The following is a 26,127-nucleotide window of genomic DNA, read 5'->3' as shown; positions in this document are numbered from 1 at the left end:
AGGCTCTTACAAATGTGCTGCCCTGAAAATGCTCTAATGTTGAAAGCTATGCCACTAGAAGAGCTGGATGGCTTCATGCTATTTCTTTCTTCCAGCATCAGAATATGTTTTTGCACTAAGATTTAATTGATTTTGTTTAACCTACCACTTCCTCCTGGCCTGTCTTTGTGCTCAAGGTCATAAGGAACATATAAAATTACGGACTTGGAATACAGTCCTTTGGCCTTGAAAGGAGACTACAGATGCTACAGGAAAATAAATAATGAATTCGTTTAGGTCACTGACCTTCTGAATACAGCCTACAATGGCAAACCAGGGAAGGTAAGAGGATGAATGCTGCTCAAGGCTAAAATGCTTTACAAAAGCTACCATAATCCAGGGCTGACTAAATCATATGGTTCTACATCCTGCTAGTCCCTGTATTACATGAAAGCTTCCAAAGAGCAAACAAACATCACAAGAAACAGGGCCAGCTATGAAAGTCCCAAAGTATTCCTGTTCCCTGAGCTCCTGCCAGGCACTGTCTCCTTCTACAAGTGATGCCTTGGATACAGAGAAAGTATGTACCAAGGAGGAATGCCATGTGGAAGCTGCAAGCACTGCCCAACTTAGCTTACCAAGAGAGAAGAACCAAATGCCAAACCCCTCCAAAACTGTTCTGGATGCTGCCTGGGGCAGCAGGCATCAGCATTAAAGCTGGGGTCTCACCCAGCCACCCACCTCCTGTGCAACACAGCCCACGGGGCAGGGCACCAGAAAAGATGCGGCATAAAAACATCTTTGCTGTGACATAGAGCAGGGCTCTGCGAGCTGAACACATCAGAGCTGCTTTTGCACTAACATTAATTTCTCTGTTTAGTTACTATAGCAAAGCATTTCTTGGCAATTCACAAGAAGCCTTTGTTGTCCGTTTCCCAGCCTCTCCACATCTGAAGGGCTGAGCTGATTCCCCGTGCACAGTAGGCCTTTTCATGCCATGCACAGACCGGTTATCACAAGAGAAAGGGCAACCCAAAAGCTGAAGGGGAAGATGTTTTCGTTTCAGCACCTAGATAACACACAAATAATGGTAAGCTTCTGCGAGCAAAAAGCGGGAACTGCGGGCAAAGCCACTGCTGTGTTTTCTTTTTCCCAATTTGTTTCCTGCTGGATCTCCGAGAGCGCAAATCACTATGCTTGGTAAAAGCTCTACAGTCTTTTTGTTCAAGAGAAAGAATAAGTTAGTTCTACTGTGCCAAATTCTGGTTTGGAAAATTACCATTTACCTACCCGTGAACTTCCCCATAATGACAGCAAGTGTAGCACTCCCTCCCTTGACTCAGCGAGCATGGGCAGCGCTCCTTTGTGCCTTTTGACAAGTAGCACCTCTCAGCTCTGCAAAGCCAGCAGTTCAGAAATTGGTGAATGAGCTCCCACTGTCCGTGGAAAAAAAAATAATAATGAAAGATCAGAAACGCCCTCATAAATCCCAATGCGCTTTACAAAATATGTGTTTGTCAGATTCAAATGAATTATGAGAAGGATTCACACCGAATGCAATCCACAGAAGTGTGAACTGTAACAGCAGGATGTATTTAGTTCTTGCGTTAAAGACTGAAATGCCACTTGACACCTGTTTTTCCCACAAAGATGTGTCCTTACATCTGCAAGCTATAGTGCAAAATTCCAGAAGTGGCCTTCCATTTCTGTGTATCCAGAATAATTAACCACATAATTGGAAGAATACATCTCCCTGGCATAGAGACGTGGATAAGGGAACTTCAGAAAGCCCAGCTTCATAAAGCCCAGCTTGACAAAGCCCAAGATCTTCCAAGGTTGTGGTGATGCTGCCAGCCCTGCATAGCTCTGCGCTCTCTGGACTCCCAGGTCCCCTGGCCATCTGGCAAATGACAGGCCTAAACAGATTTTTTTTTCCTGTATTTTCACATCCAAAGATTGGAAGGAACCATCCCATCATTTCAAAATGCTATCCACAGACAGTAGTTATTAGTTGCTTTCTGAGACTGGACTGCACTGTAAGAACAGCTAGCAAGATGCCGCAATGGTTAGTAATGACAGGATTATTAAGGCAGGGAAATGAGCAGCTATCATGATGAGGTGTTAGGACAATCGCTCATTGAGATGGCCCCTCTGTTTTGTTTTTTTTTTGATCTAATGAATGCTACTGACCTCTTACAGGGCTCAAGCACCTGATCATATTTTATTTTATTTATTATTTTTTGCTTGCTTTAGCCTGATGCCTCTTCATAATGAACAGGAAATTGCAACATCAAAATCAACACTTCTAGGAACAGACACTGATATTGGATGACTCTGAATTTAAGAGCCCACCACAGGATCCTGCAGCGCTGTTGTTTCAGGTTTTTTGAGCGATTAAATGAGCAAAAGTGTTCCTTTAGAAAGGAACTCCATTGCCAGTGGAGCTTGGTTTGTAAAAGTGGAAGCTACCAGAAATGCCACGGAGCTGCCTGGGGACTCCATGTAAAACATACCCAGATATCCTGGCAGCAGGTTGCAATTCATCAGTCTAAGTATCAACAGACAGACAAATGGACAGAGTCATCTCTGCAAGGCCAGTCCCTACATAACAGAGCTAGTGACCTACAAACCCACGCTTTAACCACAAACCGTACCTCCCTTTTACTCATTAAGTCATCCCCTGTGACTGTCAGTGATGATACAGCATATTCCTGCCAATTCTCCAAGGTCTTAAATGACTCAACTTCTTTAGTTTGTATGTGCAGTGACACTTTCCATGACTATATTTAGTTTTAGAGAGGGTCTGGAAAAGTGATATCACATGGGAATGAGGAAGTATTTATCCCCCAACTGGAAACACATGATGATGATGTAAAGCTACTATTTGGAGAGCTCTATTTATACTGTTGTTTCCTGAATCTAACGTGACTCAAAGAATCTCCGGACACAGCATGGTAGCACCCACTGCTGTATTCTGCTGCGGCCACTGACAAAGTTTCACAAAAGTTTGACTAACAGCAAGCTGCCACTGCTCTGTGAAGCAAGGTTGAGCAACAGATGCTGAGGAAGACTCACCCATCTAAGAACATTTGCTTCCTGGGTAAAAAATAGCATTTGAACCTGTTTTATTTGGTTGAGGTTTTCTTCCTATGACTTTAAGTCTCCTGACTCATGAGTCAAACACCCTCTACAGAAAAAAATAAAATAAAATAAAATAAAATAAAATAAAATAAAATAAAATAAAATAAAATAAAATAAAATAAAATAAAATAAAATAAAATAAAATAAAATAAAATAAAATAAAATAAAATAAAAAGATGCAAAGCCTATATACAGACATGTAAGGGGAAAAAACACCTTTGACAAATTCCCTGCCACAATGAATCCTCCCATCAGTGACTTGGTCAATGGATTTAAACTCTGCGTAATTAATGGTAGACCAGTGACAGAACTATATGGGAAACACCTAACAACCACCATATAATAAATACACGAGGACAGTTAGTGCAGAGTGAAATCTGATTTCACGAACTGTTGCTTGTTGTGATTTGTTTTAAACAGACCAACAGCTGCTTTCACAAAGACAATTCCTCCTGCTTCTTGACAAGTCAGGCATTTCTATGATCATCACTTTTTAGAAGTACTCCCTCTAAGGCTTATAAAGGCAGAGGAGATCCAGCTGCAGAACAAGTTCCCAGGAGTAAATCTTGAAAATCTGGCCTGAATGTTTCCCAAAAGGACCGCTGACCTTTTTGCTAAGACAAGAACATGGTTCCAGTTAAGGGAATGATCTTCAATTACTTCCCCTTCTTTTTACTTTTAAAGAAACGAAACAACCAGAGCACAACTCTGTACTCTGAGAGCAAGCAGACAGAAGCTCCATGGCCATGACTAGACTGATATAGCAGACTGAGGAAGAACAGAGAAAAAGAAGTTGGGAAGAAAAACAAGAATCAGAATTTCACATCTATGAGTACCAGTGATCTGCAATGACTTTAATACGCTATGTGGATCTTTCTCTAACATGATCTTCTATTTCTAGGCCAGCCTTGCTCCCGGAACTCATCCGTATCTGTAACAACTGGATTACACTGTACACAGGACTGGTCTCTCCACCAGCGTGTGGGTAAGTCAGAGCACGAAGTGACACACTGTCAAATTGAAAGCCATTTCACATCCGCTTTGCACAAAGCAGCCACATGGAATAGTGAATCAAGCCATACTAGTAGTTTGCACTTGGCTAAGAGTTTATTCACCTCTTCCAAAGTTTAATATTTATCGAAATCACAAGGTGACTGAATGATGCTACACTGCTCAGTTCTTAAGGGCAGAAACTCCCAGTGATTACAGATACAAGCAGGATGCCTAAGTACAAAATAGGAAAAATGAAGGGGGAAAAAAAGAGAGGCTCAGTAACGAGGGGATCATAGCAATTACCTTCCTCAAAAGAGTTTTCTTTTTGCCTCGGTCATGCCAGGAAGAGGTAAATTTTTTTCTAAAAAGGGAAAAAGAGCTGGGATAAGTTTCCACCAACACCTCCAAAATATTGTTTAAACTTCAGGACAAATGGGAAATAAGGACCAGCTACCTGAAAATCCTCATGTTGCTGTATCAGTGAGCAGTCCTCAGTGATCACAAACAACCAAGGGAGCCATGCAGCCCTGGGTTCTCTCCAGAGACACCATGGATGTAAAGGGTCCCCTGCTACCGCCCAGAACAGCCTTACATGTACATTTCTGCTTTCACAACAGCTCCCATGCTAGCCTCCAAGCTCTTTGCTGGGCCACCCATGCTCTTTTATCTTTTATATATCTATGAAGATGTAAGCGCCACCTGCAGGCAAGATCACAGCCAGCCAGCACCTGAGTAAGCCCCTTAGGACAGACTGAGAGGAGTAACAGAGCAAATTTTGTATTTTAACTGGGTGTAGGCTGACTGAAGATTGGTTTCTGAAACATCTGCTTATTTGCTTCTTCACTGTGAAGTATGGCTTTTACATCAATATTGCATTTTCTCAACAACTGCATGCAATTGGTAAGTGTTTAGGGTTTTACATTAAGAAAAAGCTGCATGTGTTTCAGTCTTCAGCAAATAGTTTCCCTTGTTCCCAGCCCCCTTTTCTTTTAAGTTCTGGCAATCAAAAATTTCAGACAGTTACAAAATGCTTGCAATATAATCACAACCAGAAGATCCCCCTTAGCCACAGCTCGCTTGCTAAGCAATCCCACACCCCAAAAATATAGTCTAGAAAGATAGAAAAAAAGAAAATTACAATATCAAACCCACTTTTGTTACTACTGACATCCTTAACAGAAGAAAAAAACACTGCACTCTGATAACTGAGCAGCAGTGCTGGCAGTGAGTGATTAATTGCCATATACCTTCCTTGTCTCTTTCCTGTCACACAGTTAATTCAATTGTTTTCCAAAGAGTGCTAATATAACTGCCGATTACTTATATTCTGTATTACAGAAACACTGTAACATCATTAAACACACATCATCCAGCAGCACTAATGTGACTTGACAATACTACAACAGCATTAATGCAATTGTTCAGGTTTTCTCCTGAGACATATGAAAGCCTTAATTTTTATGATTGTCCAGACCTGATTTCTCTTGCTTTACTCATACACTCCTTAACACTCTCTCCAATATTCTGTGGTCCTGTTATCTACTGTACCCTGAGCAGTACCTGTACCTCTGCAGTTCATCTCCAGATGATCTTACCAGCAAATGATTTCAGTTGTATCTGAACTGATGATGCACAGATGAACAGCTATTTCCAGACTTCTCGCTTTCAGTGCTCAGAGAATTGTTGGTCTGTCTTTGGGACAGATCACCCAGAACTTCCACCCTCTGGCTCAAGCACAACACAGTAGAAGAAAATGTTTTACTTTCCATCAGATTTCACCTCTTCTTGCTTTACATCCTGGCAACAACTCAACTCAGCCCTGTATCACCAGCTGTCCCCTTAGACATGCACTTTTTTTTTTTTTTCTGGTCTATTTTAACAGACAAGGTAGATGGGGCATCCTGCAAGTACTTTTTACACAGCGTCTCTGCAGTTCCTCCTTCCTCAGGCTGCTAGCACCTGACATTTCAGGTACTCTGATGTTGTTTTCTCAAGTCCTGATAAAGAGAAACATGTTCTCCCCTATCCAGAATGCTTCAGTAGAGATCACTTTCCAAGCCTGTCACTATCACCTCACTGCTGTCTGCACCAGTTCTCTTCACATACTTTTGCATCAAACATAAGCCTCTTATCTTTGGTTTCAATGCTTCCGTCACTTATCCTCACCCTATCTATCATTTCTCACTCACTACAGAGATATCGATTCCAGCTTCCAATCAGCCTGGGAAGCCTTCCACTATCACTCAACTCTCAGACCTTCCAACAAGCATTTTCATGCTTTCCTACTGCTACTGCCTTCCTCCTTCATTTTATTTTTTTGTGTGTAAACTTCTCAGTACCACCTTTATCAGACCTGACACCTGTCATGCAAAATGCGTAATGCTGTTGTCTTCTCTGTCCTATCCCATGCATCATCTATAACCACCTGTTATATCCTGATTTCTCTTAAGAGGAAAAGCTCTGCAGACAGAATCAGACTTCTGCTCTGTGCTGACAGTGCCCAGCAAGGTGGAGTCCTGCTCATGTGCCAGGTACGGCCTACAGTATGGCAACGTGTGGCACAACAATGTGTGGTAATGCACAGTAACAGTGAAGACCTAATGGACAGCCACATGAATCTTGGCTTGTTCTGGATATAAGAGGTCTGTGTTACCAAAAGAGCTGAGAGGTAGAAGTGAGCAGACAAAATACACCACTATATTTGCTCATTGTGGTTATTTGGGTGTAAACCTGCAATTTTAAAATAAAATAAATATTTTAGAATGTGTATCATAATTTAATTCAGTTAGCTTACTAGTAGCCACCCTGAGAAACAGGAAACTAGCATAGTCTAAACTCCAGATTCATTCATAAAACCTTTGCTAAACACTCACAGATTCCCCAGTCTGTCTGCTATGAAAAGTTATATTGTTAACATGCTTTATTTTAGTTCAGCTTATTTCACTTTTCTTACTGGAGTAAACCACACTGGTGTAAATCCATCTTTATAACCATATAACTGCACTGATATTAATGTTTCTGCTAGTGAGACTATTTCAGGTTTCATAGCAGCTTAACAAGGAAAAGTGAAGCCAAACTGTAGCCCATAGACTCATGAGGCTCGTGGCTCACGTGGCTCAGAGGCTGGTACCAGCACAGAAATCTTGGGTTTTTTGACCATGGGGCGCTTTACTCGGCACCCGGCTTGATGGCCACAGACAGGTCCCTATCTCTAAGGGGAAAATGGATCCTGGGCTAGGAGGTGGCAGGGCTCATCAAGAGGGCTTTGAACTAGGTGAGAAGGGGGATGGGGCTGAAACAAGGCTTGTTAGAGCTGTGCCAGGGGTAACAACGGCAAGGCTGGGGGATAAGGCAATGGCCCAGCTGAAGTGCATCTACACAAATGCATGCAGCATGGGTAGTAAACAGGAGGAGCTGGAAGCCATCATGCGGCAGGCAGGCTACGACTTGGTTGCCATCACAGAAACGTGGTGGGACCACTCTCACAACTGGAGTGCTGCGATGTCTGGCTATAAGCTCTTTGGAAGGGACAGGCAGCATGGAAGGGGTGGTTGTGTGGCTCTCTATATTAAAGAATCTTTCGATGTAGTCGAACTCGAGGCTGGGAATGACAAGGTTGAGTCCCTTTGGGTTAGGATCGGTGGGGAGGCCAACAAGGCAAGCATCCTAGTGGGAATCTGTTATAGACCGCCAAACCAGGATGAGGAGACTGATGAGGAGTTCTACAGGCAGCTGACAGAAGTTGCAAAATCGTCAGCACTTGTTCTTGTGGGGGACTTCAACTTCCCAGATATAACCTGGAAACACAACACAGCCCAGAGAAAGCAGTCTAGGAGGTTTATGGAGAGCGTGGAAGATAGCTTCCTGACACAGCTGGTTAGTGAGCCTACCCGGGGAGGTGCCCCGCTAGACCTTCTGTTCACAAACAGATAAGGACTGGTGGGAGATATGGTGGTTGGAAGCTGTCTTGGGCAGAGTGACCATGAAATGGTAGAGTTCTCCAATCTTGGAGAAGCCAGGAAGGGGACCAGTAAAACCTCTGTTTTGGACTTCCAGAGGGCCAACTTTGAGCTGCTCAGGACACTGGTTGGTAGAGTCCCTCAGGCGGTGGTTCTGAAGGGCAGAGGAGTCCAGGAAGGCTGGGTGCTCTTCAAGAAGGAAATCTTAATGGCTCAGGAGCAGTCTGTACCCACGTGCCCAAAGACGAGCTGGCATGGAAGAAGACCGGCCTGGCTGAATAGAGAACTGTGGCTTGAGCTTAGGAGAAAAAAGAGGGTTTACAATCTTTGGAAAAACTGGCGGGCCATTGAGGAGGACTGTAAGGATGTTGCAAGGCAGTGCAGGGACAAAATTAGAAAGGCCAAAGCTCATCTGGAGCTCAATCTGGCGACTGCCGTTAAAAGACAACAAAAAATGTTTTTACAAATACATCAACACAAAACGAACGACTAAGGAGAATCTCCAGCCTTTACTGGATGCAGGGGGAAACCTAGTAACAAAAGATGAGGAAAAGGTGGAGGTGCTTAATGCCTTCTTCGCCTCAGTCTTTAGTGGCAATACCAGTTATTCTCTGGATACCCAGTACCCTGAGCTGGTGGAAGGGGATGGGGAGCAGAATGTGGCCCTCACTATCCGCGAAGAACTGGTTGGCAACCTGCTACAGCACTTGGATGTGCACAAGTCGATGGGGCCGGATGGGATCCACCCAAGGATACTGAGAGAACTGGCAGAGGAGCTGGCCAAGACTCTTTCCATCATTTATCAACAGTCTTGGCTATCGGGGGAGGTCCCAGTTGACTGGCGGCTAGCAAACATGATGCCCATCTACAAGAAGGGTTGGAGGGCAGACCCAGGGAACTACAGGCCCGTCAGTTTGACCTCAGTGCCAGGAAAGCTCATGGAGCAGATTATCTTGAGTGTCATCACGCGGCACTTGCAGGGCAACCAGGTGATCAGGTCCAGTCAGCATGGGTTTATGAAAGGCAGATCCTGCTTGACGAACCTGATCTCCTTCTGCGACAAAGTGACACGCTTGGTGGATGAGAAAGGCTGTGGATGTGGTCTACCTTGGTCTACCAGCAAGGCTTTTGACACCATTTCCCACAGCATTCTCCTCAAGAAACTGGATGCTCATGGCTTGAACTGGCGTACGCTTTGTTGGGTTAAAAACTGGCTGGATAGCCGGGCCCAAAGAGTCGTGGTGAATGGAGCCAAGTCCAGTTGGAGGCCGGTCACTAGTGGTGTTCCCCAGGGCTTGGTGCTGGGGCCGGTCCTCTTTAATATCTTCATCGATGATCTGGATGAGGGCATTGAGTGCACCCTCAGTAAGTTCTCAGATGACACCAAGTTAGGTGCGTGTGTTGATCTGATCGAGGGTAGGAAGGCTCTGCAGGAGGATCTGGATAGGCGGGACCGATGGGCTGAGGTCAACTGTATGAAGTTCAACAAGGCCAAGTGCCGGGTCCTGCACCTGGGGCGCAATAACCCCAAGCAGAGCTACAGGCTGGGAGATGAGTGGTTAGAAAGCTGCCTGGCAGAGAAGGACCTGGGAGTATTGGTTGATAGTCAGCTGAATATGAGCCAGCAGTGTGCTCAGGTGGCCAAGAAATGCCAACGGCATCCTGGCTTGTATAAGAAGCAGTGTGGCCAGCAGGGCTAGGGAAGTGATTGTCCCCCTGTACTCAGCTCTGGTGAGGCCACACCTCAACTACTGTGTTCAGTTTTGGGCACCTCGCTACAAGAAGGACATCGAGGTGCTCGAGTGAGTCCAGAAAAGGGCGACGAAGCTGGTGAGGGGTCTGGAGAACAAGTCCTACGAGGAGCGGCTGAGGGAGCTGGGCTTGTTCAGCCTGGAGAAAAGGAGGCTCAGGGGCGACCTTATTGCTCTCTACAGGTACCTTAAAGGAGGCTGTAGCGAGGTGGGGGTTGGTCTGTTCTCCCACGTGCCTGGTGACAGGACGAGGGGGAATGGGCTTAAGTTGTGCCAGGGGAATTTTTAGGTTGGATGTTAGGAAGAACTTCTTTACCAAAAGGGTTGTGAGGCATTGGAACGGGCTGCCCAGGGAAGTGGTGGAATCACCATCCCTAGAGGTCTGTAAAAGACGTTTAGATGTAGAGCTTAGTGATAGGGTTTAGTGGAGGATTTCTTAGTGTTAGGTCAGAGGTTGGACTCGATGATCTTGAGGTCTCTTCCAACCTAGAAATTCTGTGATTCTGTGATAATCTCACATATATGGTACCAACTATACATCTTAGTATTTGGGGATAGCTTTGGACTGTCGGGGTAGAAAACAATCATTCTAACCCTGCTTTTGTTTCTGTTACTGGGGAGCCTGGACCCTCTGTAGCAACGGTCCTGAATGCCTGAGATGCACAAGACATTTCTGCTGGATGAAGTATGCAGAAAATCTTCCTCATCTTCTGTGTGTTGAGAGGATGTAATCACAGCCAAGTGTGGTCCTATCTGCTGTAAAATGTCAAAGGCCTAATCAACCACCCAAGAAAACTTTTTGCTTTTCCAGACATATAAACCTAGCATAGATTACCCATCTCTGACTGTGCAAGATATTTTTAATCCAGGCTTTTAGGTGACTTAGCAGCACTGGCACGAGCCTGAATGGCATAAAGCATCAGAAGGGAATTTTACTGCAGCGTCTGCTCAAAACTACATAAGCTCTCAGTAACAGTCTTCCAGCATGCACCAGTGAAGTGGAAAGAGCTTTAGCATGGTTCATTTCCAGAATCTGAAATAAAAGTAAAGAACAAAGTCTGCTGAAGTTTCTCTATGTTTGTCTCACCCACTAAGGCTCCCATAATGCTCATAAACTAAAATAATTTTAAAAAGAAAAAAAAAAAAAAAAGTGATACTTGAAGAAAGGCTCGTGTGCATGAAAGCTCGTTTTTCCCAACTGCATCCATCTGTCAACTTTCCATAGACCTTAGATCACCTTGGACCACTAATTGTACACTGCCGAACAATCAACTCATTTGTAGTAAATACATGGACATTGCCATGCACGCAGCTCTCCCACATGCTAATGAACTTCAGCAAATCGTACTCTTTCACATTAGATGACTAGAATCACAGAATGACCGAATGATTTGAGTTGCAAGGGACCTTAAAGACCACACAGTTCCAACCCCCTGCCATGGGCAGGGACACCTCCCACCAGACCAGGCTGCCCAAAGCTACATCCAGCCTGGCCTTGAGCACCTCCAGGGATAAAGCATCCACAGCTTCTCTGGGCAGCCTGTGCCAGTGCCTCACCACCATCAGTAAAAAATTTCCTCCTAACATCTAATCTAAACATACCCTCTTTTAGTTTAAAGCCATTCTCCCTTGTCCTATCACTGCACTCCCTGACAGAGTCCCTCCCCAGCTTTCCTGTAGCCCCCTTTAGGTACTGGAAGACCACTATGATGTTTCCCCAGGGCATTCTCTTCTCCAGGCTGAACAACCCCAACTCCTTCAGCCTGCCCTCATAGGAGAGGTGCTCCAGCCCTCTGATCATCCTCATGGTCTTCCTCTGGACTCGTTAGAGTACATCCACGTCCTTGTGCTGGGGACACCAGAGCTGAATGCAGGGCTCCAGAGGTGGGGTCTCATGAGAGCAGAGCGGAGGGGGACAATCACCCCCCTCGTCCTGCTGGCCATGCTGCTTTTGATGCAGCCCAGGACATGGGTGGCTTGGAATTGAGGTAGGAATGGAAGCAGTCCTACCATCCCACCACCACCACCTCCAGTTTATAAACTCAATCCAGCTCACGCAGCAAGCCCAGTGGTATTCCCCGTGTTTTAACAATATGCTAAGCAGCACAATAACACCCTCTCTATTATCCTTGCCTACACAGGCCCCAACACATTTTAACTGAGATATTAATTTTATTACGATCTAAGTGGACATGTCTAAACAGGAGGAGCTGTTTTCCACATAGTGATGAATACACAACAAAATCCTACTGCAGACAGAGCAAAGCCATACTTTTAGCACTTGTGAGTTGATTACAGGAAAACCTAGCAAGTTGTCTTGGTAAGCCTGACAATTTGTAATCATTATAAGTTTTAATACATATTTTCAACGCTGTTTTCATTACTTTAAATACGTTAAAATTGTTTTCCTGCTTGTCATATTTCCATGTTCAGGGCCATGTCAGTCCTCAAGACAAAACCCCATGATTTATCTCAGAACAGGACGTCACTTTTTACCATCTCATGAAGATGAATGCATTTACTTCCACCCCAAACTGAGCTAGTTTGCTCCAAGGCAAACACACTTCTGAAAATTAGGTCATTTTTTGTGGTTCATCAAGCCCATTGTTTCCAAAAGTAAATAGCCATTATCCTTGCTGATTGCGTAATCACTCTCCTTCCTTAAATCAAGGGCTTTGAAGAGAGGGGAAAGGCTGCCTGGCTCAGATAGCCTCAGTGGGAAAGAACATCCAGCCTTTGTGCTCTTGCATTTGCAGGAAGACTTGCTCTTGTTTTTATTGCAGATATGTTGTGTTTTGTTTCCCAAGGAGAAGAATTATCGGAATTCAAGAGGATGAAGAACCACGGCACAACCCTCCAGCAGGGTATGGAAGCTCCCATACCACTCTTGTTGGCTGTTAAATTGTCTTGAACAGCAGCCTGAGGACAGCACAAGAAGCCAGATGTCAGGAAAGAGAGTAAAATTTGAGGAGAGATGTGCCCCAGGAGAGCTTGTGGATGTTGAAGTCTCTTGCTCTAGTTCCCTTCTTATAGACAGGCATTAAGATTCTCCACCAGATCTCCTAGCTCCAGCCAAAAGGCTGTGCTCAGCAATGCAGACTCACCTTTTGCCTCCACTGCTGTGGCACACCTCCACAGAGGAACACAATTCACATTGGCAACACAGAAAAAAGTTTTTTGGCTGAGTTTAAGTCACTTGCCAAACCAGCTCCTGGTAGAACACACGCTACATCTGACTTGAAAACGCAGTTTTGCAGTGCTTTTAAATCACTCAAAGAGGACATTAAATCCAGTAGCCCAGGAAAACTCAGTGCTGGCTTCCCTGCTCCCACCAGAGCTAGGGCCAACAAGGCCGAGCACTGCTGACTGCTTCTGAAAAGCACATCCCAGGACCCGGTCCAAGCAGGCTGCATGCACTGGACAACTCCCGTTGACTTCTATGGACTTTGGCTCCATCCCAGGCCACATCAGCATCCCCCAGGTTTTAGTAATTTACTGCCCAAGAGCTCTCAAAGTTTTCAGTGACTCTGACTGAGCCAGAGTAAAATGTGCTGTTACTTAAGATTATTTTCATAATGCCTCTGGTACCTTTGGGAATTAATTCTTTTTCTCTCCACTGAGTAGCAGTAACTGAATGAAACAGCTGCTTTCCAAGGGCTACTTAAAAGACCCACGCTCTCATTTAATGAAGGGCTAGCAAGCAACAGCCGCACCAGATCATGTACTCTCACAGGTTTCACACCAAGCACAGCTTAATTTATCCACAGAATTTGGGCAGTTGAGTTAACAAGTAGGTGTGCATTGCTCCAGTTCCCGAGAGCCTTGTGGGACGGAAGGTATCTGTGCCTCGTGCACAGCCACATATTAGAAAGTGACGCTTATTCGGAAGGCTGCATGTAAACTGCAGTCCAAAGGAAAATGTCATACATATTAATTAAACTACAAATAAACGTCTGAAAGAACTATAAGATGGCTAACTTCAAACCACCAAATCCAAGAAACACCATGTAGCGTGCTGCAGGGAAGGATAACCAAAGCCTGGTACACACCCAGATGTAACTGCGCTCTACTAAAAATGTAAAAGGGTTTCTCCATTATACCAAGGATGAAGATTTTAAATAATAACATGTAGGCAGCAAAAAAATAAAATGAAAAGGCTTTCATTGTGTATTTTTTTCCTGCAATCAAAACTAATTATTATTCACTAATGTTCAGAGATCATCACCATTTGTCTCACAGTTCAGAGTCCAGTTTCAGAAGCTGTCAGGTCTGACCAACCCAGGGGAAACAGAGCTTTGCTGATATGTACCAGAGAGGCATTAAGCTGACATATTTACAAAGACTGTGAATTATACATGAGTTTCTGTATGAACCAGACAGGTTTAGTGCACCACACATTCTTCATGTATTACATTTGTGTCTCCTAACACAACAAGTGCAGTTTATTGTTCTGTGAATTTAATGCTGGTGGAAGCATGAGAGTGGCATCCCCAGGGGCCAATCTGCTGCTCCTGCACAGAGCCCAGCCACGAGTTCTTCCACAGCACTCACATCAGTCCAGAAAGAGCCAAACATCTGAAAGCACAGGGAGTTTGATTTCCATGTTCAGTCAGTCCTCAGTGATCACTCTGGAGGAATGAAATTGCCAGCTCCGTGAAAAAAATTATCCATATATAAAAAATTGCCATGGGTCCATATACTCTATAATGTGTTAATACGACTCAGGGAACACACTGATGTGTCCCCAGCACCCAATACGGCCATGCTAGTGTTTAGCAGAATCCCATCTACACTGGTGCTCTCAAAGTGTTCACCAAAAAGATCTGTATATTTAAAATACCATGTCCACCCCTGGGCTTCCGCACATAGCAAAATAGATGAGTTTCTTAGTGTAAAGCTTACAGATCCTCTTAGTGTGCAGTATTTAAGAAAGCTTTCTGAAAGGCCAGAATCCCCTTTCAAGGCTGTTCTGCCTCAGTGCTGTAAAATTTCAGCTTCAGTTCAGGATACAGAACAGTGAACGGTTCCTGTAAAGTGCACGACAGTCTTTAAGCAGCTGCATCCAACCACCATCCTTTTCCATCACCTCTCAAATACTGCTAGAACATCACCCACTTGAATGGCAAGAGCTGCTGCCAGACTTGGAAAAAAACAGACCAAATTCTCACTGAAGAGATGAAAAATCAGAGCTACTATCTCCTGTCTGACACGACTGTGCCTTCTCCACTCCCCAGGCTTCTCCACCATCATGGTCTAGTCCTCCAACTCGTTTCAATGTTATTTGCACACATTCAAAAGATGTGAGTCATTAGTAAAAACCAATGTAATTTCAGCAAACACACTGAAAGACAGGTATGACACACTAATGCAGAAGTCTCTAATAGAGGCAGATGTGAACCCAAAGAAGGAGAAATAAAGGACTGAAGCGGACTCAATAAGGTGTTACAAGTTGAAGTTACGTGGAAATAAAGCAACTGAATTAAGAATATGGCCTGACTACAAAGCTGCCACTTCCAGTGCACACCCACCCAAACTACAGCCTTCTCTGGAAGGTGACAGAATCCCCACCGAGGAAAACGTTTAAAATTTGGTGCATCACAAAAATACGCCATAGGGAAAACTCTGCTGTGTGCAGGACACTGCCCAGGTGACCTCAACACTTTTCAAATGCCTATGAATGTATGAAACAATAAGTTTGTCTATTGGAGACATAAAACCAAACCTGAACAATTGTTTTCATGACAAATCCATAGCAGCTTATTCCAAGATGTAACATGACTAGTTTTTCGAGTATGCCACAATTATGCCAGCTCTCTGTTTGCACATTCCTTTTTTTTTAATTATTTTTTTTAAATGAACTGCAACATCACAAGAAAGGGCGGTCATGGGACTAAGAATATTACTACACATCCATGGCAGCTAAAATACCCACTGCGACACACACACACCACTAAATAAAACTTGGGAGAATAATTCAGATCACTATAAATCTCAGTCTCATCGTGGTGTTTTTAGCAGATTTTGCTCATGGCACATCAACAGTACAACTGCTGTAACCTCAATGCTTAGATGGCAAAGCAGTGGAGGATTGCAAAGACAGAAATCGTCATTTTAGCACTGTTACTGGATTAAAATCAGGGAGCAGGACAACTACCAAGGAAGCGGTCAGAAATGAGTCTGCAGGAGTGACAAACACAGCATGAGGAAAATTGCAATGGCCACTGACTGAGTTTTGGAGGTTTGTTTTATTTTGGGGGGGGGGAGAGGTTGATTTGGCCACCTCCACTGCTCTAAGTCCATGTTTCTATATCTACAAACTCCTCTATGACAAGATGCTTCACAAAGAAACTGCACGCCGTGCCAAGTCCTTCCCCAAGCTTTCCACAGCAATACCACAGCTCTTGGTATGAGCGAGAGCAGCCCTCTGCCCACTGGCCAGGCGATGGTCAGCCGGGCTGCAAGATCTCAGGACAAACATCATAAGCCTGTTATTGGATTTGCTAAATTCCTGCTGGGTGAGGTATGCTTTCTGCAAGGTTATGATTCAGAAATGCACTGAAGGAGGCCACAATCAACAGCTTCTAATAAAAGCTGCTGTTATTTTTCTTTCCCACAAGTGAGGTAGAGGAGGTCCAAGAATGAGATGTTTGAGCACACAGTTAGCGTTCAGGTATGCTTGCATCCAGGGCAGCTTTTTCCTCTGCGCTTCAAACTTTTGGTCCCCACTGACCATTGTATGCTAAGCACAGCATTAACAAGCCTTAAGTGAATTCAGATGGGCTTCCTGTAATTGCTCCTAAGTCACAGACAAACAGGGTGTAATCTAATTACATCAGCAGCCTCCCCTGCTCTTCACTCCACCCTACAAAGCACAGACCCTCCCCAGAGGGCCAGGCAACCAGGTGAAGCGAGCACATTTCTGCATGTCCCCGTTCAGTGCTCAGCGAGTTTATGCATAATGCCCACTCTGTGCAGCTCCAGGGACCTAGTTCAGATCAGCTTGTGGTCTCTGAAATCATTCTCAGCACACTTGGCCAGTCTCTTTGGTAGGCAAATCAAATTTCTGAATTGTCCGTGCTCTGTTGAGGCTTTCACTCCTCTCTGCTATGCATAAGCTACAAGAAAGGAGACATGATTCTCCGGTCATTCCAGTTTCATGCTGGTGTTACTTGACTGACTTCAGTGGATTTACCCCTAGTGTATACTGCTGTGACACAGCGAGGTTCAAAGATGGCTTAATGGCATACAGAGATGTACCAGCAACTCAAAAATGAGTCAGTAGGAGATTAAGCTGCATGGAGTATCATCAATGCTTCCTAAGCTGATGGCTGAGCAGAAGTATCAAAATCAGGGCTAAAACAGCCATTTCTTCCATGGTGTAGGGGTGGAGTCTGAAATAAGGAACAGGCAGCACAAGAGGGAGAGGGTGAACTCATAGGGGGTGAAATGACAAAATACTCCTACACCCTGCAAAAGAATCTTTGTAAATTGTGGCTCTCAGCCCAGAGGTTTGACCCCAGAGGATATGGTGTCAGTAGGCCAATGTAATAGCAGAAGCAAACCTTGAAATGTAATGTCAGTTTCTGCTTGTAAATCTCGTCTAATCCAAAAAAAAAAAAAAAATCCCATGAGAAAGACTTGGATAAAAAGAAACCAGGAGAAGAAGAACATAGTTCAGCTATACAGAGTCATGCAAACTACAAATAGCCACGTTAGGAAAAGGCTAAGCTGCTCCCTGGGTCAAGCCAAGTGAGCCACAGTGACAGATCCCTTAGCTCTCCATTTCAAGGCCAGGATTCAGAAACGTGCCAGCGTGTGCTTTGAGCGAGGTGAGAGATGGACAACACTCAGTTGGCCACAACTCACAAGCACAAGGTTCTCAGCAATTTTTAATCCAGCAACCACCAGGCAATTCTGAAAAAATAAAAAATAAAAATGGAGCTATCTTGTATCTTGGTTCCCCATCTGTGTCATTTGCAAACATCTAACTGTCAAGTTAAACCTAAAATACTCAATTATAGAATTTTCCCCCTTGCAGACCAACTGGCTGCATTTAGGGGCAGGTACATATCTGCAGCCTACACAATGGTATCTCACAGACCTCAGGTTGACTAACAGTGCAGCACCAAAACAAATGCCTGGGTTTTTCAACACATGTTCACCCACTTTCTAAAGACGGTGTTCTTCAACAACTGACTCACGGGAAAGACAGCTCACATACTCAAAGGGACATTTGTCTGTGTGACAAGCAGGCACATCACAAGTCACTTCAAACCAAACAGACCTTACCAGGTTTGGCAGAAACTTCTGAAGTTACTCAGCAAGTCTCTTATCAAGTATCTCATGGTTTACTGATGCTGAAGCAGATATGCATTGCCACTGCTTAATTAACAGAAGCCTGTAACTGTGCTTAACTTCTCTTTGCCTTCCTTTTCCTCTAGGAAAGGTTAACTTTTCACACTGAGCCTTTTCCCCTTTTCATCCTTCACTCACCACTACAGTGATATCCTCAGTAAGCGGCTACGTTTGGTGCCCAGAGCAATTTCTGCCTGACCAGAGCATGGCTCATCAAGCCCGCACGTGGAAATTCAGCAGGGAGCCAGTGGTGCCAGGCAGGTTGCTTTGTTTCTCCACTCAGTCCTGAACTGTGAAGTTTGTCTCCACAAGGAGAGAGCTTTTACAGAGCCTTTCTCTGGGAAGCTCAAGCTGGCTTGAAGACAGGACAGTAAAGGGAACTTTGTTTCATGTTTTTTTTTTTAGCACTTTCCCTTCCAAGGAGGGCTCATTAATTCACAACAACTCAGGGCTGGAGATGTTACAGCTCTCCCTGAAGCAAAGGACATCTTCCTTCTCCTCAGGCATCCCTCCAGCTTCACCCTCTCCCCGCCCAGCCTCAGCTGTCTCCCCCCAAGCTGCACCCTACCACCTGCTTCCAGAGACCCTGCAGCGCATCCTGGGGGTAGCAACTTTTTTCCCCTGGCCAAATTTGTCAGCAACACGCATCTCCCTTTTCAAACTTTCCATACGCATCTCTTTTTCCATTTCTAAGCAGGGAGGTGTCTCATGCTCAGCCTTCCCTTCTTATCGTTTCACTGAAATGCATCCTCCTCTTCCAGTCCGACATGATCTGATGTTTCCTAGCCCTGAGTAAGGGTGCATTTTTTGATGACCACTATGCCTGCTCAGCTTGAGGCTCTACACAGAGACGGGAATGGTTTCCCAGGTTAGTTCAAGGAACCTGCAGCAAGTGTCGGGCTCCTGCAAAAGGAGACAAAGGGGAGACGAGAGCCTATGGGATTTCTACCTCTAACCCAGAGCCTGGATCACCGAACAGCCCAAGCTGCCTCCCCCCACCATACGCCTCTTTTCTTTGGCACTATTTTCAAATGAAGGTAACAAGCCAAATGCAAGATGCTGAATATAAGCAAATCACACAGGCAGCAATACAGTATTTTCTGGTTTGATGAAAGCTTGCTGCTGTGCAAACTGTACAGCAGGATGGCACAGACACGTCCTACTACACACTTCCTTCATGAATGCTGATCTTTATCTCATTTTCAGTTTTTGCAGCTCAACCTTAACTCCAAGGCAAAACCTGGCAAGTAAAGTATCAGCCATAAAGCAAACACCAACACACACCACCACAAACAACAAACATATTTGTTTAAAAAACTCAGTCTGGCCTTTATTTTCTTATCTCACTGAAGTCCCAGAAAAATGCAACTGAATGGGTTTGGCTTTCCATTTTGTGTAACGCTGTGTTCAGTAGAAGACCAGTTTTGGGAGGGACTTTTGGACAAAACAAAGATTGCTGGAAATCTTCTTTCTGCCAGTGGCAAATCAAAAGACTCAAGTCTTCTGATTTCAGGCACACTGAAGCTCTTCTGGGGTCATGCCTGGGAGTCCTGACACGCTCCCAGTACCAGTCAAGCAAGCTCTAGGCAGGCAAATTGGAATATCTGGAAAGACTAAAAATTTTAGTGGAGACAGTGAGTTCTCCAGAGCTGAAGACCTACTAGGATTTGACCTTTAAAGCATTTCTGCTGGAGTCCTCCTGGATGCTTCTCACCAACTAAGAGTCATCTCCGCACTGATGACTAGCAGCACCTGCCTCTATTCCCTTGCTTTTCACCAAAAAAGACAGGGACAAGCTGCCTACAGGTCAAGGGGCCCTATGGATCTATCCCACCCAAGCAGACAAACTCCTTCCTATACTCAACCAGAAACACCTGCTGCCATACTGAGGCAGTCCGCAAGAGGAGGAGGCCCAAAGTGCAAACCCATGGCATGACAGGCCACAGCCTCTAAGTAATTCTCCCCTCATCACTTAGGAGGAAGGAGAAGGGTGTTTTCACAACTCTTCACAACTCTACGTTAAGGGCTATGGGACCTATGAAACAAGGAACAAGACTCCCACAGATTCCTGGCCCCAGCTGCCCAAAGTGTTCTCCAGTTGCTCTACCTCTTTGTAATTTAATCCCAAACACCGGTAGAGCAAAGAACAAATGCATAAATATTTTCATGGGAGGCAGCCTGAGTTGCATTGCCGCACAGGTAGATACAAGTATCAACGCCATGTATTAGATTGTTCTAGAAAATCCAGAGGGAAATCTCTGATTATTCCACACAAATTGAGTTTCTGGCTTGTATGCCTGAAGAGCAACAGGCGAGCTGAAAGTTGTTTAAATCCTACTGAGATGAACATTTGACTATAAATACCTTGTTTTGACTTATGGCCCCGAACTTCCACTGCCCTGTACCCTGTGAAGCAACTCACAGCTGCTTGAATGCTGAAGAGAAAAAGAAACAAGATCCAAGATCAACAGCTCATGTGATTTCAAACCAACTTTTCTCCAACTTTTTTACATACATCATGTAAGGGATATCATTTCCCACATCATCCATGGTATTTTAATCAATATCCTAACTAGTGCCCACCTCAATCCAACTCATTTAGTCTTGTAATTACAAGTTTAGAGACAGGACAGCACAGCTGTATTAAATTAAAACTGAGTCTTGTGGTGGAGTTTTCCAGTCAGAGGTACAAACACTGTCTTAGTCTGAAGCTCATTTTCTGACTTTCCTTCCTCTGTGGTCATCTTCCTTCAAGAAGCTACACCCACTGTTTGCTGCCAGCAAATGGACACAGCAGCACAATACCCGCTCTTCTAATTTCCCTAATAATAGTTTCAGGCCCTAACAGGTTTTACAGGAATAAAATAGTAGATAAAAGAAAAAAAGACAGAAAAGAGAGACCACAAAGTTACACATGTTACTAGAGATATGTATTTCCTGAAAAACACTGAACTGCAAACTTATGTATCTTTATTTGTCAGCAGGACTTGCAGAACATGATCCTCTCTGCTTTTCCCACATTAATAGTCACAGTGACTTCACAAGCCTCATGCTGCAGCTCAAAACCATCCAAAGTACATTTTAAACAGATTTTGATACACATAAGAATATGCACACGTTTGCACTTGTTATGATCACAAGAATATAATCTATGTAATCTGTTCGGTTCCTACATATGGAGTTTCCAGCACCACACAACGCAGACGCAATTTAGGCTCGCCTACTTAGATCAGAAAGCTAGTTATAAAAACCCAGAAGTACGGGTCACAATAGTGCTGGTCCTGAGCTGCAGTGCAAACACCCAACACTGACAAGCAGGAAACTTTATCACCATGTGCACATCATGATGGGAGGATTCTGGAGATACACAGTCCTCTTGAATACAAGGTGAAAGTCGTGTAACTGCCTTGGCAAAATACATTATTTAGCAGCAAACAACAAACCAACCAACCAACCATCTTTTTATGTTACTAAATTAACCCTATAGCTTAAGTACTTCCCATACAATTAATTTTCTTCTCTTCAATGAAAGGATACACAAGAGGAATCCGTCCCCAAAGTAAGCAAAAGCCTCAAAATCCACTTCTTCCCCCTATTCATTAAATTGCAGTGCTCACAAAGGCAGTTAGTATTGCACTTGCGGTGCATTTCAGATGCTTCAGGGGGACTTTTAATGTTTTGCCAAAATCAGATTCAAGGGGTAGAGCATCACCCCACAGTTTTCCTTTGAGCACCAAGTGGTGGGAATGTTTTTAACCACTCTGCCTGTTTACTGACCCAATGAAATGCACTGACATGCAGGTGTAGGCAGAGAGGGAAATGCCTTGCATGTGGCTCTTTGCAACCCAATTCCGTTTGGTGCAAACTCTTTGTAAGCACAGTTACAACATGTGGAGGCTTCGGTAACTACCAGCACTCTGTTGGTTTTTGCCCAGCACCCTCAGATTATTGTGCCCAAACCACAAGGCTCTGGGCATGTGGCCTTGAAAGACAGGATAGGATTGAAAAACGCCAAGACCTGGTATTAAACACCTTTGTACATTTGAACACTGCTCAACAGCAGTTGCAAATCAGAACTTGTTCACACTGGCTTCAGACAATGCTCAAGGTTGTACTTGCAAACGTTACGTACGTGTATGCTATAGTCTGTCTTCCAAAAAAAACAGCTCCTCCCACTAGCTCAGAAAGGCCCAACATGTTTGCTAAAGAAAAGGTTTTCCCTGCATGCAGAGTCATAACATATACCAAAGAGAAACTCCGTACTTCATTAAAAATAAATACACAAACCTCACAGCTGCTGAGCCATCACTGTTCATAGCAAGCTGGCTTAATACGATTTTTGTAGCATCTGTTGAATAAAGGCCCAACACTGGGAAAATGATTACTTTCAGTAACAACCTGCAGAATATGCAGTGCCAGACACAATCCTACAACTGAACACAGTCATGGATCACTAAATGCCAGCTGCAAATCTTCCCAAACAAAGGAAGTCTCTACAAAATTCCTGTAGTTTCTTCAAAAGCTCCCCATTCACATTAAAAGAGGACAGCAACAAGAGAAGCACTGACCTTATTTTCAACCATCAGGGGTGTTGGCTGATGGAAAACTCAACGTGAGCTGGCAACACATGCTTGTATCACGGAAAGCCAACTGAATCTTGGGCTTGCATGCAAGTGAGATGGCTCATGAGCATGTAAGACTTTCCTCATTTTAGGCACACAATGGATCAAAACACTCTTTCCTAAAAATTAATGGAGTCCAGCAAAAATTACAGCCAGCCTTAACACTTCAAGTCCTTGGTCCTCTCAAACTATGCCAGCAGTCACAGACCACGTACAAATGTACTTTTGCTAGTCTAGCAAAGCAGGATGTCATCCGCACAAATGGAGCATCTCATGACACTAATTTTTAAGCAGAATTACTCAGCAACATCAGTAATGAGCTCTGCCCATGCGTCAAGGATACCAAACTCAGGACACCTTTGCATATATTTGGAAAATGTTTTATCTTGTTTCCACAAGCTAATCTCGGGGAGTACAGTTAGCCCTCTGCCTTCGAAATGAGTCTTTATCAGGGCATCTCATCTTGTTTAACAATGAAGTGTCTTTCACAACCTTAAAATTTCAAGCTCCTTCAAAGCAAGTAACAAGTCACAAAGGAGTTCAGGAAGTCCTGTCACGCTCATTCAACCACTGAGTTTCAGAGGCTGTGGCTAACATTCCTCTGCTCCAAATACTGGAGGTGTGGCACACACCTCTGCTCCAAATACTGGTCATCTTATTTTTTACTCCTACAGAAATGTCACCATAACATGTTCTACAGGCACAACCATATCAAGCTGTGGAATTGCACAGATGTAGCTATGTTTGTTGTTGTTGTTGTTGTTATTGTTGAACCAGTGCAAAAGAAGTTTGCAAGCAAATTCCTACTTACTTGAATTATTATGCCTGACAAACATTCCCTGTAAGGAATCTGTGATTTTATCTTCAAGGAGACTACTGAAGTAAGCAAAAATTTGCAGAACAGTGTTCCAAGACTGCCACCAATCACTTCCTAAGTGGACACATGCCTTTGTTCAGAGGACACAGTTCTGCAAGGCCAACCTCCCCTCCCTGCTGCGTGGTTAGATTTTTATTTCAGACCACCGTGGGTTCTCTGTAACATCAACTATTTCCTTTGATCCAGCAGAACTTTACTTGCATTCAAAGTGGAGTAACCAAGATTAGAATCTGAGATGTTAAATACATATTTCACAGACATGTTTCTGCCATTTATTTTAATGTACAGGAGCTTGGCTAGCACTGTTGATACCTAATGACTTTCCAGATGTTCTCTAAGCAATTTTGTCTCCTCTTTCCTATCCTCACATAAACCAGTAACAATTGCATTGTGCCGTATGGACTGAGGAAGTGAAGGAATAGGAGGGACTTCCAGGAATTTAAAATTTAAATATTTTTCACCTGAATGTAATTTATTTTTATGCATATAGATCTACATATGCGTGCATTACACAGACATAAATAGATACCAAGAGAAGAAATTGAATGCTTGGTCTAGCCTTTTGTTTCACGTTTTTAAGCAATGTCACTTCAGCACAGCAAGGGTAACTACTATTTTATGGTTCTCTGTCCTTGCTTGACTCTATTTGGATTTGGAAAAGCTCTCTATATTAAGGCTTCTCATTAGCTGTGTGAAGCCCAGCACCCTAGAGACAGTATTTAATTCAACTATGACCTGCCTTCTGGGCATTTCCTGGCAAATAATGACCAAAGCACTAGAGGCTGCCAAACACTCACTGCAAGGAAGTGCCAGAACAAGGGTCTTTATTACTGATAAAAGCTATGGAAACATCAGAATGCAAAACAAAGCTGCTACCTTTTTTTCACCCCCATCTGCTTCACTAAAGCTGTGATAGCTGCCGCGATGGAATTGAAGGCACTGTTTTTTACCCTGAAGTTGCATGGTAGCACAGTAGCAAATGGCCAAAATAATTTTGCTCCCTGTGTCAAATCATTATGTTTATTCTTATATTACTACCAATCGTTAGACCCATTTACTTGCCTCATTTGCAAGTTCCTCAGACTACGTTCTCATTTTCCGTGCTCATCACCATGCTCAGACTCAGGAGTCGTGCCTGATAAACAACTTTCAACATTAGCCCTGGCTGTGCTGAAATGAAGGCTGCTCCTTCCAGCAGAGCAGAGGGGGGTATACCCTCATTCTCTCCCGTGATCCTGTCCATGACGATGCCATGAAATTCCTGTTAGCCTGTGAATCAGATTGCAGACCTGCGTCCAATGTGACATCTGTATTTCTGCTACCCTGGATGCCAGTTCCACTGCAGCTACTGCAGGCACCCATAGTGCTCAAGGATAGAGGACAACTTTTCAGCTTCATTATGTTTACAATTACCATGTGCAATGCTGGAGGGATAAGGGCGTTCAGCACCAGTTTTGCAGTAGAGTGAACCCTGTTCGTCATCATCATATTCTTAGTGCAGCCACACTGCACTACACAGCCTGAACAAACACAGGAAAAAATTATAAACCCTTTGGGGGCTACCACTCAAAGGCCTCCAAATTCACAGCAATACAAAAGCCAAACTGTTTTCCTCCCAGTGTCCACAAGAATACATCACCTGAACTGATGCATCATCAGCCTTTATATGGAGCATGGCTCATAGAATCACAGAATATCCTGAGCTGGAAGGGACTCACAAGTATTATACAGTCCAACTCCTAGCTCCACGCTAGGCTACCTAAAAATCAAATGCCTATGTCTCAGAGCATTGTCCAAATGCTTCTTGAACTCCAGCAGGGTCGGTGCTGTGACCGCTGCCCTGTGCCAGTGCCCGACCACCCTCTGGGTGCAGCACCTTTCCCTAACCCCCAGCCTGACTCTCCCCTGTCCCAGCTCCATGCCATTCCCTCGGGTACTGTCGCTGTCCCCAGAGAGCAGAGCTCAGCGCCTGCCCCTCCGCTCCCCTCATGAGGGAGCTGCAGGCCGCCATGAGGCCTCCCCTCGGCCTTCTCTGCTCGGGGCTGAACAAACCAAGCTGTTGTTGTGACTTTAGCTGCTCCTCATACATCTTTCCCTCTAGATCCTTTACCATCTTTGTTGTGCTCCTTTGGACAGTCTCTAACAGTTTTATGTCCTGCTTATCCTGTGGCACCCAAAACTGCACACAGTGCTTGAGGTGAGGCCACACCAGCACAGAGTAGAGAGAGACAATCCCTTCCCTCAACCAGCCAGCAATGTTGTGCTTGCTGAACCCAAGACATGTCTGGCCTTTTTGGCTGCCAGGGCAAGCTGCTGGCTCATATTCAACTTGCCACTGACCAGAACCCCCAGATCCCTTTCCATGGGACTGCTCCTCCTGCTTCACATCCCCGAGTCTGTATGTAGATCCAGGGTTGTCTTGTCCCAGGTGCAGAATCCAGCACTTGTTA

At 44.4% G+C, this 26,127-nt stretch overlaps 1 protein-coding gene and 1 long non-coding RNA gene across 3 annotated transcripts in view; both read right to left on the bottom strand.

The window, feature by feature from the left end:
* Positions 1-26,127, bottom strand: part of LOC311432935 — a 162,831-nt gene that overhangs the window by 129,303 nt on the left and 7,401 nt on the right. The window lies entirely within an intron of this gene.
* The window catches only part of GFOD1 (Gfo/Idh/MocA-like oxidoreductase domain containing 1), a 68,729-nt gene that overhangs the window by 35,693 nt on the left and 6,909 nt on the right, over positions 1-26,127 (bottom strand). Inside the window, exon 1 of one of the 2 annotated variants that reach the window (XM_084511441.1) lies at positions 1,270-1,410. The exons of the other annotated variant lie outside the window; for it this stretch is intronic. Coding sequence (XP_084367567.1) covers positions 1,270-1,285 — 16 coding nt within the window. The 5' untranslated portion in view covers positions 1,286-1,410. Of the gene's footprint in view, positions 1-1,269; positions 1,411-26,127 lie in introns of those variants that run through there. 2 annotated transcript variants of the gene reach the window in all.

The sequence above is a fragment of the Aythya ferina genome, assembly GCF_964211825.1.
Source record: "Aythya ferina genome assembly, chromosome: 2".
In the NCBI taxonomy this organism is placed as follows: Eukaryota; Metazoa; Chordata; class Aves; order Anseriformes; family Anatidae; genus Aythya; species Aythya ferina.
This window is presented reverse-complemented; position numbering and strand designations above follow the sequence as displayed.